Source organism: Convolutriloba macropyga, chromosome 13 (assembly GCF_964194025.1).
Source record: "Convolutriloba macropyga chromosome 13, txConMacr16.3, whole genome shotgun sequence".
Taxonomy (NCBI): Eukaryota; Metazoa; Xenacoelomorpha; order Acoela; family Convolutidae; genus Convolutriloba; species Convolutriloba macropyga.
The window spans coordinates 4,883,668-4,898,384 of record NC_134480.1 but is presented as its reverse complement, the minus strand read 5'-3'; the positions used below and the strand labels follow the sequence as shown (position 1 = coordinate 4,898,384).

The 14,717-nt window shown below is 37.0% G+C and overlaps 1 protein-coding gene across 3 annotated transcripts in view; it reads left to right on the top strand.

Moving 5' to 3' along the window:
• The first annotated feature begins 1,471 nt into the window (after positions 1-1,471).
• Positions 1,472-14,717, top strand: part of LOC142351451 (arf-GAP with coiled-coil, ANK repeat and PH domain-containing protein 2-like) — a 50,982-nt gene continuing 37,736 nt past the window's right edge. The window contains exons 1-6 of one of the 3 annotated variants that reach the window (XM_075403464.1): positions 1,472-1,772; positions 1,847-1,905; positions 1,962-2,022; positions 2,112-2,165; positions 2,234-2,292; positions 7,896-8,022. In XM_075403464.1, the coding sequence (XP_075259579.1) occupies positions 1,653-1,772; positions 1,847-1,905; positions 1,962-2,022; positions 2,112-2,165; positions 2,234-2,292; positions 7,896-8,022 (480 nt within the window). In that variant the 5' untranslated portion in view covers positions 1,472-1,652. Of the gene's footprint in view, positions 1,773-1,846; positions 1,906-1,961; positions 2,023-2,111; positions 2,166-2,233; positions 2,293-7,895; positions 8,038-14,717 lie in introns of all 3 variants that reach the window. The other 2 variants (XM_075403463.1, XM_075403465.1) reach the window with 2 other exon arrangements.

Genomic DNA, 14,717 nt, shown 5'->3' with positions numbered 1-14,717 from the left:
GACTATCGCAATAAAATTGAAGTGGCCTTTTTGGGGAAGGAACTTGTGGACGTGGTTAACATGTGCTCCGGACATGGAGAGAACATTGAAGTTAGGGAATCGCAGTTCTCCGCACTGGTTATCAGCAGTCAGCAGATATCGAGTGGATGAACGTTTGTATAGGTGGTACCTCATGTGATGACACCACCCGTCCCGGCTAGGGACGGACGGGGCTTTGATTAAAGTACAATAAGTGATAACTGGCTACTAAACGTCTGTACTAATTGATCAATGTCCCTAGCGCATTACTATCTGAAAACATATTGTATGTGAACACGTTCAAGACAAATCTATTTAATAAATTACTATTATTTATTTAAGTAATCTATTTAACAAAATCTATATAGCAAAAATTTACTATTATGATCGAAGTAGATATGGACCGAAATACAAAATAGGCGACGAAGTGTTGGTTTTTAAACCGATTGTAGAAAAAGGAGAGACACAAAAATTTACTGCATTCTTTAGAGGACCATACACAAATGTTGAAATCATGAACGATTTCTTCAAGGCAGAAAAAAAGCAAAGGAAGTCACAACAGTCCGTTATGACCGATCAAAGTACTATAAAGCACGAGAAAACTCATTTACTTCTAGGATGAGAAGAATAACAATTGATACAGTTCAGAGGATTATATAATGTGAGATAGAATTATCCACAGACAGTGAACAATTGACAGACAGTGAAAAATCCGCAGACTGATTCAAAATCGTTAAAAAACAGGATAAGAACATCAGATCAAAACTTTCTATCGTTCAAAGTTACTTCATTGCATCATAGTAAAAAATCTGAGAGCACAATATCAAGTTTTTTTTTGATGTAAAAAAATGTAAATGTGATTTGAACTGTAAATAATTTCAAAAATTCGTTATTTTAACTCATTTCTTAGAATTTGATAGATATAGTCAATGACAAGTTTATATGCTTTGTAAATCCCTTTATTCGATTGTAAAATCAGTTTTAAGTAAACCTGACGACGAACGCAATGTTCGAAAACGTTCGTTTTTTTAATGAATTTAATTTTTAATTGACAATTCCTTCTCTGCAGAATATCAAGGCTTTACTGACTATTATATTTACGGGTCTTTCCCATTATAGCCCCCCCATGAAATTATAGCCCCCCATTATGGTATAATTACCATGATTGGGGGGGGGGGGGAGCTTTAGGTTATCTGACCACTAAGCTGGGGGGGGGCTATAATGGGAAAGACCCATATTTACTTATATTATATGTAACCGCCTTCAATTTCAATGTCAAATGCAGATGGCGGATTGTATGTAGATGTAAAAATTGCAATCTTTTGGAAAAAGATAATTTGTGCGGACTAACAAACGAGGATGCAGACCACCCGTGGGTATGAGTGATACTCAGAAACTTCAACTATTACTACAACTGCTACTAAATTCAAAATTTTGTAACCATAACAGAAAAATTTGGCTTTGATTAGGGTTTTGGCATCGAAATCTTAAAAGCTCAAACTTCAAAGGAAATGGGGACAGTTTTATCATATATCATCAGCTCATGGAGTAAACATCTCAAGATTTGAGGAGCTACGCTTTTTATTTCATTTAATTCACGCGGCTTTCATTTTACTAACTGTGTTTAGATAGTTATGAATATATTAAAGCAATCTTTATTATTTGACGAAGCATTGAGGGACTCGCCATTCTTCAAAGCTTATTTAAAAGGATATGGTGAACGCATTGCTGCTTTCGAGAAAAATGTTTTCACCGTTAGTATCTAAACTTACACTGTTAGTATCTACAATTTTTTCATTATTAACAAGAGTTAAAATTTTGTATTTAGATCCGATCAGCGTGTGATGATCTTAGTAGGATACAGACCTTGATCAATACTTTTAGACTGTAAGTGAGTTATATTTGCTGTGATCACCAGAAACTGTTTACATATTTTAATTTAGATCTTTTACATCTTCCTTCAAATCAATGTCAGACGATTTAATAGCAGACAGGACACTAAAGGTTTGTATCTGTAAACTTTTTTGGATGACTTTCCTGTTAAAGCGACATATTAGTTTGCGATAACGCAAAGAGCCCCTGCTGTCTTTTAGAATGCAGTGGACGTCCTCAACAGTCTGATTGAAACTTTATGCAATTCAATGTTTGTAAGTTCTCGTTTGTTATTTATAGGGCATATGACGTGCTATAATTAAAGTGCGAATCGGTTGTTTAGACTTTACTTCAAGAAATGCGTGATCATGTGCTGGAATCAATGGCTGACATATACAAAATGTAAGTAGTTTGCCTTTTAAATAAATAAGACCAAAATGTAGTTATGCTTTCAAAACAAAACTGCGTTGATTTAAAATATGTGAAAGATTTTTAGTTCAGCAGATAATCGATTTTAAAATAATTTAAATTGGCTAAAAGTTTACATGCTGGATTCGAAGCTGTGATAGCTTGCAGTAACTTGATGTAGTATTTAAAAAATATTTCAATTTACTCTCGGACCTACTTCACAAATAAAGAGATCGTTATGATGTCACTAGGAAAACTCTATTTCAACCAGAATTCAACCAAAGACAATTAAGAAATTTCTATATAAGTTAATTATTTATGAATCTAGTCTCCCCTCTCGCACTATGGCACTGCAAGAACTATCAATGTCAGTCGGCCGTTTGGAACAACGGCAGCCTCTGAGGCATATGATAGCGCGCTGCACAGGAGAGCAAAGCTTATTATGTATGTTATTGCGTCCGAGTATGATTTGTCTTTCTTTTCAGCAATTTTGCCAGCTAGTTGTTTTATAGTGCGCGTTGCGGACGGTCTTGCGCCCCCATGCAGGAAAACACGAGCGGAACGAAGTTACTCTTCTCGACGTCAAGTATTCATTGCTCATACTTGAGGCACTTTAACGACTCGTGATATTTGGATACTTCTACGGAGTTATTCGGGCATGACTTGGCGAGTGGGTTAAAGATCTTCACGTCGAAGAAGTAACAGCTGAACCTGGACCCCATAGGACATTCGTTTTAATGTATAGTCGCGCGTTTTTATCAGTGCTGGTAGTTTTGTGTATAAAGGACTTGCCTTGAAGCAACTGAAGAGTCGGCTCAACCTCGAGATCATAGCAAACGTCATGCATGATCCTAGCAAAAGGTGTCTGGGATCTCGTTGTGTCTCATGTGTGTAAACCCACCTTTCGCACAGTGGAGAGCGTGTGATAGGATGAACTTTTCACCACATGGACAATTAATGGGCGTATTTTTGGCCTCGATGTTATATCTAATGCAAAGCCCGTCTCTAATTTCGGACTTCGTTAGTGTGAAACCGTAACGTTCAAGCGATAGAGCTCTGAGCCAGGTCGAGGCTACTTCCGAAGCCGTTTCTATTACGTGGCGTTGTTCGGTCTGAGGGCTTTCCATAAGATTCTTCTACGCGATCGAATTTTATTCAGGCGTGCGGTTCGTTGGTTGTGCGTTGTGTTCTTGTGTGAGATGAGCTTTTGCTCGAGCTTCATCTTCAGGAAGAGCGCCTGCGGTCAGTGAAGCGGCTTACTCGGTTTCGTAATCTATTGGCTTCTTGATGTTAACTCGCCCTCCGGGGTTGGTAGCGAATACAATCGCCGTGCGGATTGAGACACTGGAGAGTCAGAGAACGACGGTAGCACGTGCGCGTGGATGTTGGTTTCCGCATCTGTGAAGATATTCCGTAAGTCTGGCATTGTTATAGACACAAAATTTAATTTTTGTTGCACGAGGTTTGGGAGGCATGCGTAAGCGTTTTGAGGGGATGTTTTTGCTACTTGCCCGTATTTTTTCGACAAATTCGCATACTTTCCAGCAGTGGTTACCTTAAAGGTCTCATAAGCTTTCTCATTGTCTATTACAGATCATAGAACGCGGCAGCCGTCAACAATTTCAACTGCCGTCACCTCAAACAACTTGAAAGCTTTGATCTTTGAAGGCTATTTTACTATTGACACTTCGGGGCATTTACGGTGTAGCCAAAATAGCTACCATGTTCAGTGAGTTGTTTGAAGATTAAGAGTTAGTCAATCAAACGTCCTACTGCGCTGCCGTCGTCTGCGTACCATTTTTGCGACACATGTGTACTCTGGACAAGCTTGAGCAAGGGAAGGATGGCTACTCCATACATAGCCATAGCAATTTGGTCCCCATGGGTTGTGCGCTCTAGAGACTGCAGTGCTTTACCTGCAACGTTTCAATCTAACGGGGCTTTGAGCAAAACTCAAGGCGGGCAAATTCTCTTGATGTTTTCAAGTGCCAAGTTACGGTTGAGGCAGTTGAATGCGTTCTTTGCGTCTATTAGGAGAACAGCTTCGTTTTCAGATTTTTCATATTGCGAGCTCAGAGAGTGAATTGCTTGTTAATCGGGCTCTTTTGGCCTAGTCAAAGTTGTGTGTTGCCGCCCAAAAGCGTAGGTTGTTTTCTATACGCATGATGATGCATTTTCTGGATGGGAAATAATCTTATTTGATTGGTAAATCTGAACAATAATGTATAGAAGTTAATATTAACTCACCTCTGAAAACGATGTTGAATTGAAGATTGTCAGTTGAACGTTACTTTTTGTGGGGAAAATTCTAGAGATCAGTAATGATTCAGAAGTAGGTTGTTAATCTGAAATAGACTTGAATTAAGATCTGAGAGTTGAAACATTTTATCGATGAAAATATGACATTATTGCTAGTGTTGGAAATTCGATCTGAGCACAAGGATAGCATTTGGAATCAAAATCTCAGTTCTTGAGCTGCAAGTTTTTAGCGTTATCGTGTTTTTGCTTAGGGAACGAGCATTTTTAGGGCCATTTTTGGGCAATCTCCCGTCTACATTTGCAAATTATAAACTTTTTGTGAATAGAAAATTGCTTTTTCAGGGTCCTGTCGAGTTGGAGACTTTACGCGATTTGGCTGGAATCGAAAATGCAAAAAATCGAAAAATGGCCAAAAATGACATCTTGTTGCCAATAATAACTTCGCTCCACTTCGTTTCCCGGCTTCTGAAACTATAACTTAATGTTTTTAATAACTACGACAGCAACCTATTATTGACGTTCTCTTGGTTTTTGACTTGAAAAATTGATGTGGTTTTCCGTTTTCAATTAATTGGGCGAGCAAAAGAACCGGAATTTTAAGGAGTGAATAAAACTTGAAAAGTTGTTTCTTATGTCTAAAAGCTTATTGTAGACTAACGTTAAGATATTTGGGTTGTTTTAAATGCGTTTTGTTGCTGACAATTTAAGGGAGTACTACACAATTTTTGGAGCCGTTTCCACTATTTTTCGGCTGAGATATTTTACTATTGCTTTGTTTTATTGTTTTTGTTTTTGACTGAAGTGAAGCCTAATTCCCAAGCCTAAAGTTTTGTTGGAGTTTTTTCACGTTTAGGCTGGCAAAAATTGAATTTGTTGCAATTTTTCTCCATTTCTTAGTTTTTTTTAGCCGCCGTCAGCCTACGCTATCATTTTGGCGCTCTCCTTTTTTTAAAATGCGTTTGGCTTGTCGATCACCTTTTTCGGTTCACATAAGTGGTGACTTTCACGTTTGATCTCTAACTTACCTCACTGACTGTTCCAACTGAATGGAATTTAGACTTTTTTGAGCAATTTTGCACAATTTTTTTAACGTCAAAACCAAATCAAAAGAACCGACCTAAACCAATGAAGCCCGGGCACTATAACTTTGTGCATTAAATTATCAAGAGTTCCTTAGAGTTCACCTTATTTTTCGAATCTAATGAGACTATGAACCAAAAGAACAATTTTTTTACACTTAGAAAAAAATAAGGCTGTCGTATTTTTTTTTCTCAATTTACTCATAGGTTTCAGTGGGGTCAATAGTGACTATTTTTAGATAATTTGGCGGATATTTTCTATTTTTCAAAGTCCCATATGTTCGTGAGCTTACTTTAGCTTGCCTAATTCTGAATGAGCATTTTTAGAGCCTAAATTGCGTGAAACAAACTTTTTCGTTCGTATGTGTGTTACTATATGAAAAAGTAGTTGATTTTTTCCTATTTTTGGGGTTAAATTATTTTTTTCTTGTTGTTTTAATGAAATTTTCAGATCGATAATAGATATGTGAACGGCTAGTTGCATCGGCAAAGAAGAATTCTAGTCGTTTCGGGAATTCTCCTGACTAGGTTTTATAAGTTACCAAGCAAAAAGTTTACCGAATAATTATAGCGTGAACAAATTTGAAGAGCGGGCATGAGTTGTTAATTTGTTCATACGTTCTTTTGAAACAGAGAGAAAGTAGGTGTAATACATTCTCCTTAGGGATCGAATTTTGTTATTCATGTGCCAATTTTTTCAATTTTCTAGTTTTTAATAGGTGTAAGAGGTCACTGTAGATTAAAGTAACAATAATTGTGTGTTTTGAGAGCATTTTGAAGCTTTTTTTTAATTGAAGGGTTTTTAAAGCTGATTTGAAGCTCCTTGGACCATTTTGGGGGTTTTTAGTCTACGTTTTGTTGCATCTGTTGTTAAATTATGTCAGGCCCTATGCTCCTTGGCATTTTCCAATCTGTTTTGTAGGGAGTTTTTTGCAAAGCAGTTTTTAAGTTGACAAATGAAATTAAGAAATTTGCCTAATTCTCGATTTAATTTTGTTCCTCTTTTTTTTCAAAATTGGAGATGTGTGAGCTTATTATAGCTGCTTAATATTGTATGAACAACTTTATAGTCTCGATTTTATGTACAAAAAGTTTTTCGTTATTAGGTGTATTTTAATATAAAAAAGAATTTACTAAATTTCCTTTTTCTATTTTCTAAATTTCAATTTTCTAAATTAATTTACTTCGTAGACAATTTATTTGACTTATTGAATTGATTGTTATTTTTTTGCTTTCATGCATTCTGCAAGTAGATAGTTGTTACTTGGTAGGCTAGGTTTTCAACGCAGACGACTCTGAGTCGTTGCCTGAATTCTTCCGACTTTTTTTATTTCGTCAAGATTTTTGTTGCAACCACTTGCCTTCATGATCGCTTCAAATCTGCTTTTTGTTCAGTTATTCAGGCAAGTTCGACTGAATTGCGTGAGTGACGTCATTTTCCACGCCCAGTGAAGCTATGTTTTTGTTCATCAGTTTGAATTATTTAATCACACGTGACTTATTCGCTCTCAAAAATGACTTTCCTCACTTTCACTGGACTTTTCTGTAAATTCAAGGAGATAAGGCCAACCTAATTGTAGGTTATTTAGGAGCAGCTTATACAGATTATTTATCAAAATATAACGTCTCAGCATTTAATAAAATTAGAAATCTCTTTTCGGTCTTTTTAATCGTTTTTTGAGACTGAAGTTATTGCAGCATTTTCTGGCAAACAATCTGCCGGCTATGTTTATAATTTTAAAATTTATGTATGAATAATGTAATGGGTTTTCACCTTGTCGAAATTCGTGAAAAGCTATTGCCACGCTTCTATCACTGAATTCAATCAGGCTGCTAAAAATTAAGCTCTCTGAGATGATCGAGAGCAATTTGTTGGATAAATCTCTTGTTTAAAATAATCTAGATCATCGGTAATAAACTTTAAGATCATCTTGCTCTTTAATTCAAGCCTGCGGTGAGCTAGAGTCTCATCACTTTTTTCTTAATGAGGCTACTGTTGAAAGCCATCTTTCCTTTCATTTGAGAGCAATTGGTCCGACATCAGTCTGTTATGTTCTGCCTGCTTTTGGGAAATTTTCAGGCGAAAAACAGTAACCATAGTCTTGAAATTGAGTAATGCTGATAGAAAAAAGTTGTGAAATGTTAGGATAATAATAAAAAAACAGCTGAAAACAGGCTGGTTGGGTCGAATGCCGTCGCCGTGCAATTACGCAGAAAAGTTTTATTGTTCTCGATTTTCAATAATATTTTTTTGCACAGGCAATTGAAGAGAATAGAAGACCAGCAGAAGAACTACAGTTCCTATTTCGACTTTTTCGAGTCACATCTCATGAAGAGTGTTACTAGCTCGGCCTTGAGCACTGGGGCTTTGGGGTCAGCCTTCAACGTAAGTAGAAAACATGTAAGTGCACCGCTTCCTGTCTGTCCTGTTTCCATCATAATTGTTTACTTTATTCCAGAGAAAGGATAACTTACAATATCGGGCCTTTAAAATTATGAACCCCCTCCCCCCAGATCAGTGGGCATATAACGTCTAGGCCCTCCGTGCAATCCCAATTACTGTGACTAGACTATATTGGGGAGAGGCTATAATTTGAAAGGAGGATATAATGGGAAAGGCCCGAAATATCTCGAATAGAGGTGGATAGAATTTTAATATAATGTGAAAGTAGTTTATACACCGTTTAAGATGTACTAGTGTTACAAGAACCAACATTCTGGCATTATAAGTTTTTTTGGTGGGGTATATATCAACTATCATATCTCTGGGTCAAGCAATCCGACTACCAAATAATTGCAAAATTGGAAATTAGAAGATATGAAGCAGGTCGAATTAAAACATGGAAAATTGGTGATATGCGATTGCACATTCACTTCCAACCCTAAACATTTGAAGGTATAGATCAAAGTTTGGAGCATCAATTTTAGTCTGTAAAGAGTAACTAACTCCATATTTAAAGATTCGGTAGCTCAAACATTAAAAGTATAAAATTGTATTATGGTTTCAATGGTTCTATTTTTGTGCATTATCGCTGCAAAAAACTAAATTCTTTGAGGTTTTTGAAATGAAAATTAAACTTTTTGTTTAATCAGATGCATTGTCTCTATAGTAAAGAAAAATAAATAAAATGAAAAAAATTTTAATAAAAAACAGTAAATCTGGATTATGTGTAATGTTTTCTGCCATATCCAGCTTAAGATTTACTTTAGTGCAATTGATTTTCATGATTTTCAATTTGGTGAAAAATTTGCGCTAAATATTATTCTGACATTCGTTTTTGTGCTCAAATGAGATAGCCGGTGATTAGGAGCCACAAAGGTCTTCAATGATAAAGTAAAATTACTGGTCTTAATTTTCTAAAATATTTCATAGACATTACAAGCTAAAACCATGCTTTCATTCACCCCATATGCACCAATTTTTTCAGTTTATTAAATCTAAAGTTCAAATACGCATCTTTATATATTTGTAGATTTACAATAATACCGCGAATTTTGATTACATGAGAAAATTTACAGGTGAGTTTGTGCGATGGTCAAAAATTAAGTCCTAAAAGAAGAGAAAAATGGAAGAAAAAAACTTTCTGAAGTTTGGGATAAAAAATTCTGTATTTGAAAGCATTTTTAGGGAGGCTAAATTAACATACATTGTCAAATGCAAGCAGCAAGAATGCTAATATAACATAGGAATGTATTTTCAATTGCCCTTGAACAAAGTTTAAAGCATTTGTTTTTAGTCCAGTTCTCCTTTTTTATAGGGTTTTCCTACGACCGATTTTTAGAACTTTGCCGATTTTTAGAGCTTTGACAGGTTAAGCTGCTGCTATTAAAGATCATCTCCCCTCGCTGGTTGTTTGAGAGAGAGAGCTATTCATCCCACGTTTGACTTTTATGTTATTCAGTTCGAGCCTAAAGTTATTTAAAATTTTGGCAGTTTATTCAAATATTTTAATTTAATTAAATTTTATTATAAAATTTCTTAACAAGAGCTATTATAAACAATAAAAATGAAATTTCATTATTCCGGGATATTGGAGATTCTTAGCAATTAAATCTTGAGAAAGCTCTGGAGAATCAAATTTGCAATTATTCTTAAATAACTGATGTTTTGTAATTCGGAACTAATATTTTTAGAGTTCAATTGACTAAAGAAAACCCAAATAGCGGCGAATTTATTCAAAGGCAACGAGTTGATCAAGAAATAAGGATCGGAGGATTTTAAGTGCTATTGGGTGCACAGCGATAGCTGGGGATATTATTGGTCTTCTCTTGGTTTTTTATTTCGTCAAGATTTTTGTTACGACCATATGACGTCACAACCACTTCAAATCTGCTTTTTGATCATTCGTTCATGCATTTTCAACTGCATGAAGTCATTATTTACTCTTAGTGGAGCGATGGAGCGAGTTTTTTGTTCATTCGCGTGATTGAGTTTTTGGTCACACGTGACTTACCTTACTCTCAAAATTGACTTCCTCGCTCTGAAATTGACTTTTTTAAATTTAATTCAGAGATAAGGCCAAGTGAATGTGTTTCATTCCAAATGAAGGTTATTTGAGATCAGCTAATAGAGGCAGAAATAACTTTACAGATTCTTAAAGTACCACATCTCATCCTTTAATGAAAGGAGTTATTTTTGGTCTGTCTTTTACTGTTTTGTTACACTTCAGATCTATGATGCTATTGCAGCTATTTTCTGGCAGCTATGTTTTAATTATTTTACTTTCATTCTATTTTGAAAAAACTTAGTTCATACCTCATGCCAAGCATTAGCGTTTTAGGGCATAGTTTTTTTTATTGAAATGGGAGGTTGTCTAATTGTGCGTTACCCAGCTTAGGAAAACTTTTAATTGTTCTCAGACGAAATTCCAATCAATTCATGTAAACCTGCGTTTGTTTTTTTCAAATTTTGTGCTTGACCGCTTTTGTTCCAGAATATTATTTGACTTCTCGAATGACCTTTTAACACTTGAGTTCATCATTTTTTAGCGATCTAAGTTGCTCTTTTTCTAAACTAAAGTTTGTTGGTTATATAAAAGCGATTGTGAGCAACGAATGCCCTTGTTACTTGGCTTTTAAGAATATGGAATGGCATTCTGGAAGATGGGATGCTAATTCCTGTGGAGTCGGCGTTTTTCTTGCACTCATAAATGATTTCTGAAGCTACACTCTTATAAATTAAATTATCCTCGCCTGTCATTCGAGAGCAATTCAGCCGACCTTGGTCGGTTTATATTTTCTAACTCTACTGTGTCTTCTATTTATCAAAATCTCTACCTGAACATTTGGGTAAGCGAAGTTAATAAGTTACATTAGTTATTTCCTCAAAAGTGAACAATGCTTTCGTTCCCTAACAAAGTGTAAGCGAAATGCATAAGTTGTTATTTGCGGAATCCACGACTGGAAAAATACCACAGCCGAATAGTTTCAGTTACAAATGTCAACGGACGAAAAGTTGTCAAAATAGCAAACTATGTAAAATACACGAACATCTGAAGAAAAGTATTTTTTTTCCGTAATAGGCAGATTTTAAAGTGTAGTTAGCTGTTAAAGTTTTTTTTTTCATGTCATCCGACTATGATATCGGTCCTATTTTGTACAATTTAAAGAATTTGAATTGTATCGGGGCGCTTTTACTACTCGAAGAGGAGTATTCATTGGGAGTCTTTTTTGATCGGCAGTTTTGTTGAAATGTATTAAAAAAAGTGAAATGCGTGAAAATTGCTGAAGAAAAAGTGGCTTTCGTTTCATTTTACATTATAGAGAAAAGTAGGTTCGAAAAATTTTTAGGCGCTAAGCGGAAGAAATCTGAGCACGATAGACATTTTCAAAGCAGGTTTTATTTAAAAAGCAGTTTTTCACAACTTTTTTTCCAGTTAATGTGTTTGTCTCAATTTAAATGGTGAAAATATGAAATAATACAAATCTTTAATATCAAACATTGATTCGGAATCAAAAGTTTATGCTCATTAAAGGATCAAATAAGTGTGTTTTTTTGTTGAAGAATTCTTCATTCTTCTCGATCGCTCTCTATAACATCAGTCCTGTTCTCCCTAAATTTCAGAATTCTTCTCGTTTAAATCTTCCTTGAACTCTTGAAAATTATTTATGTTCTCCCCGCTCGTTGGATGAGACAATATTTACAAAAACGAAGGTCCCCTCTCATTGGGTGACACTTCTCAAAAGACTCCACTCTTCATGGAATTCACAATGATTGCCCAAAATAGAATTTGCCCAAAAATATTGCGAAAGTTGGGATTACGGGACTCGTGCAAGCAACATTGTAGCCGATCCTCGTAAAATCACAACGGAAACCGACTGAGCCAATCTATCAAAAGCGATAGCATGTGCTGGCGACTGATAATTCCTGCTGTCAGCTAACAGAGCTATGCGCTTTAGCGCTTTCTTGAGAGTAACTGACAGACAGACCACCCAATGACTCAACAGCAAGAACAAACAAAATTCCTTGCTCAGAGCAATTATTTTCGTGTTGTGCATACTTGCGCTCTTTGGCTGCTTCAATTGCATAACCAGACTTCTCTGACGCATGATTTATAATGTTTGGTTGCAGTGGAGAAGTTACGGTGACGTCTAGAGCAGCTGGACTACCTGATTATCATTAAGGCAGAAATATTTCCTGCAATAAGGTTTCGTTTTTCGATGGCTGGGGACAAGTTAGCTGCTGAGCAAGCTGATGCGAAACGGTCACGAATCCTGTCATGCGGAGAATTTGCATCCCCTCTTTCGTGACAGATGATGGCGTGGTCACCAAAAATGTCAAGGGTCCCAGACCTGTTATAAGGGCATTTCCTTTCATCTTCATAAACTGCAATCCCTGGTTTGTATTTGACACTAATTTGAAATTCTTTGGGAGTAAAATGGAGACCTAAGGCAGGAACTGGAGGAGCAGCAAGCCATGCGCCGGAATGAGGCAAACAGAGTGATTGCAGTCTTGCTATCTCCCTGTTTGGCGACTGATTTCTTAGCAGCTCAGAAAACTTTTCAGTACCTACAGCTTCTTGAATTCTCTTCTGTGTGTAGGAATTTAAGATGAAAGGTTCAAGGCTTGCATAGAGATCCCTAAAAACTCTACTGTCTGACGCGCGCTGGTTTGTAATTTTCTGAACCAAGTCATCAGAAGCTAACACTGAGCCCACATATTCGGCTCTGTATTGCTCTTGCGATTGTAGCACTCCGAGGCCAGAAATGTTGTTTGGCAAGGTTGACTGCTTCCACGCAATGTCACAGATGACAGTACCTATGATTTGATCTGACGCATCCCGTTGACTGGAATCGAATACTTTTAAACCATCGATCAGATCTCTTGTCGGCGTGTTAGTGCGTAGAGAGTAGACTAACTTTGGTGTCCCTGGGCAACAACGAAGTATGCCGAGAGCACATTGAGGATCATCCAGATAACTCAAATTTTCCGAGAGCGACACAACCTTCTGAACACATTTCTGCAGGCAAGAAGAAACAAATTCTGGTGATCGGACTGCGGCACCCAGTACTTCAAAACCATTGCCCGTATTTCTTGTAACTTCTCGATCAACTGAGGGTAGATCTACGATTGACCAGAGTTCGCACATGTCTTTCCTCAAATGCAAACCCCTTTTGGACCTTCATTGGCTAAGATATCGAGCGTTGTTCGGATTTGATCTTCGGAACCTGCAACGAAACCATCGTCCAAATACCAAGTGTGCCGGGTAAGATTTAGAACCGCGTCTCTTATTTTTTCTATAACAGGCCATAACTTCAACGAAAAGAGAAGTGGACCCAGGGGATCTCCTTGTTGAACACCCGATTCACTTCGAAGACTGGCGTTATTATACAGTAGTGGCACATGCTTGGAGTAGCAAAAATTGGTGAAGGCTGCAATACCTGGTATGAAATCGCATGATGCTTGCAGTAAGTGTGAACGCTTAACCGAATTAAAGGCATTTCAGAAATCAATCTGAAGAACTCCTTCCTTAGAGTCAGCGTTGAGGATCTTTTCGTAGGTGATTTTCGCAGAGTGGATAATTGCTTCCGCACCTCCGCTGACTCCAACCCCTAGCTGAATGGAATCGAACAACTCAATTGCTTCTGACTTTGCTTTCACTAATTATTTAACAATCTTATGCCTCAGGATTTCACTGACAGCTATTGGGCGTACTCCTCCTTTCTTTTTGGATAGAGAGGTGTGCGATGCGCTCTAGAGCGCTTTTGAAACAAATGAAGGGAATTTACCCTTGCTTCCTGTATTTACAAACCTTGTTATTGCTTTAAGGGCTGAATCAGAGTGGTCGGGAGCAGTACACTCTACTGCGTGCAATAGATGCTCTGGATACATCTTGGAGCGACCAGCTGCAGTGTACTTGCTGAAAGTTTTCAATTGTTCAAAAACTATGTTATCGCTAAATTGATACGCACTTGATGCAACATTGCCAGGTTGGAGTAAGGTTGGAGGCTCTTCTTTGGGATGTAGCTCTTCTAGTGCTTTCGGAGTAGCTTGTTATTAGGCGCACAGCGATAGCTGGGGCTATTATTGGCCTTCTCGTGGCTTTTTCTATTTCGTCGATCGCAATATTTGTTACGACCATTTGACGTCACAACCACTTCAAATCTGCTTTTTCTTCGTTCGTTCATGCAAATTCTACTGAAATGCGTGTGTGACGTCATTTGTGCTCCTAGTGGTTCGAGTTTTTTTGTTCATTCATTTTTTGTTCATAAGGTCAAATTGGTGTGTGTCGCTCTAAATGAAGGTTATTTGAGAGCAGCTAATAGAGGCAGCAAATGCTTACACAGATTTTTAATGGAAATATGAGATATCAGCCTTCAATGAAAACCGAAATTTTTAGTCTGTCTTTTTTACTGTTTTTTTTTGAGGTTGCAGATCTACGAAGCTATTGCGGCTATTTTCTGGCAATCTGCCAGCTATGTTTGAGATTGCAGGACACTATTTATTTTCATCAGACAGAGTGGTAAAGGCGTACAAACGTAGCACATTGCTCAAAAGTTTAAAGGTTAATGTAACATCAAAATGAACCGACCGATCTCTAGACTGTTTGCTCTTGTTGTTTTGAGGGGATATAAAATGTA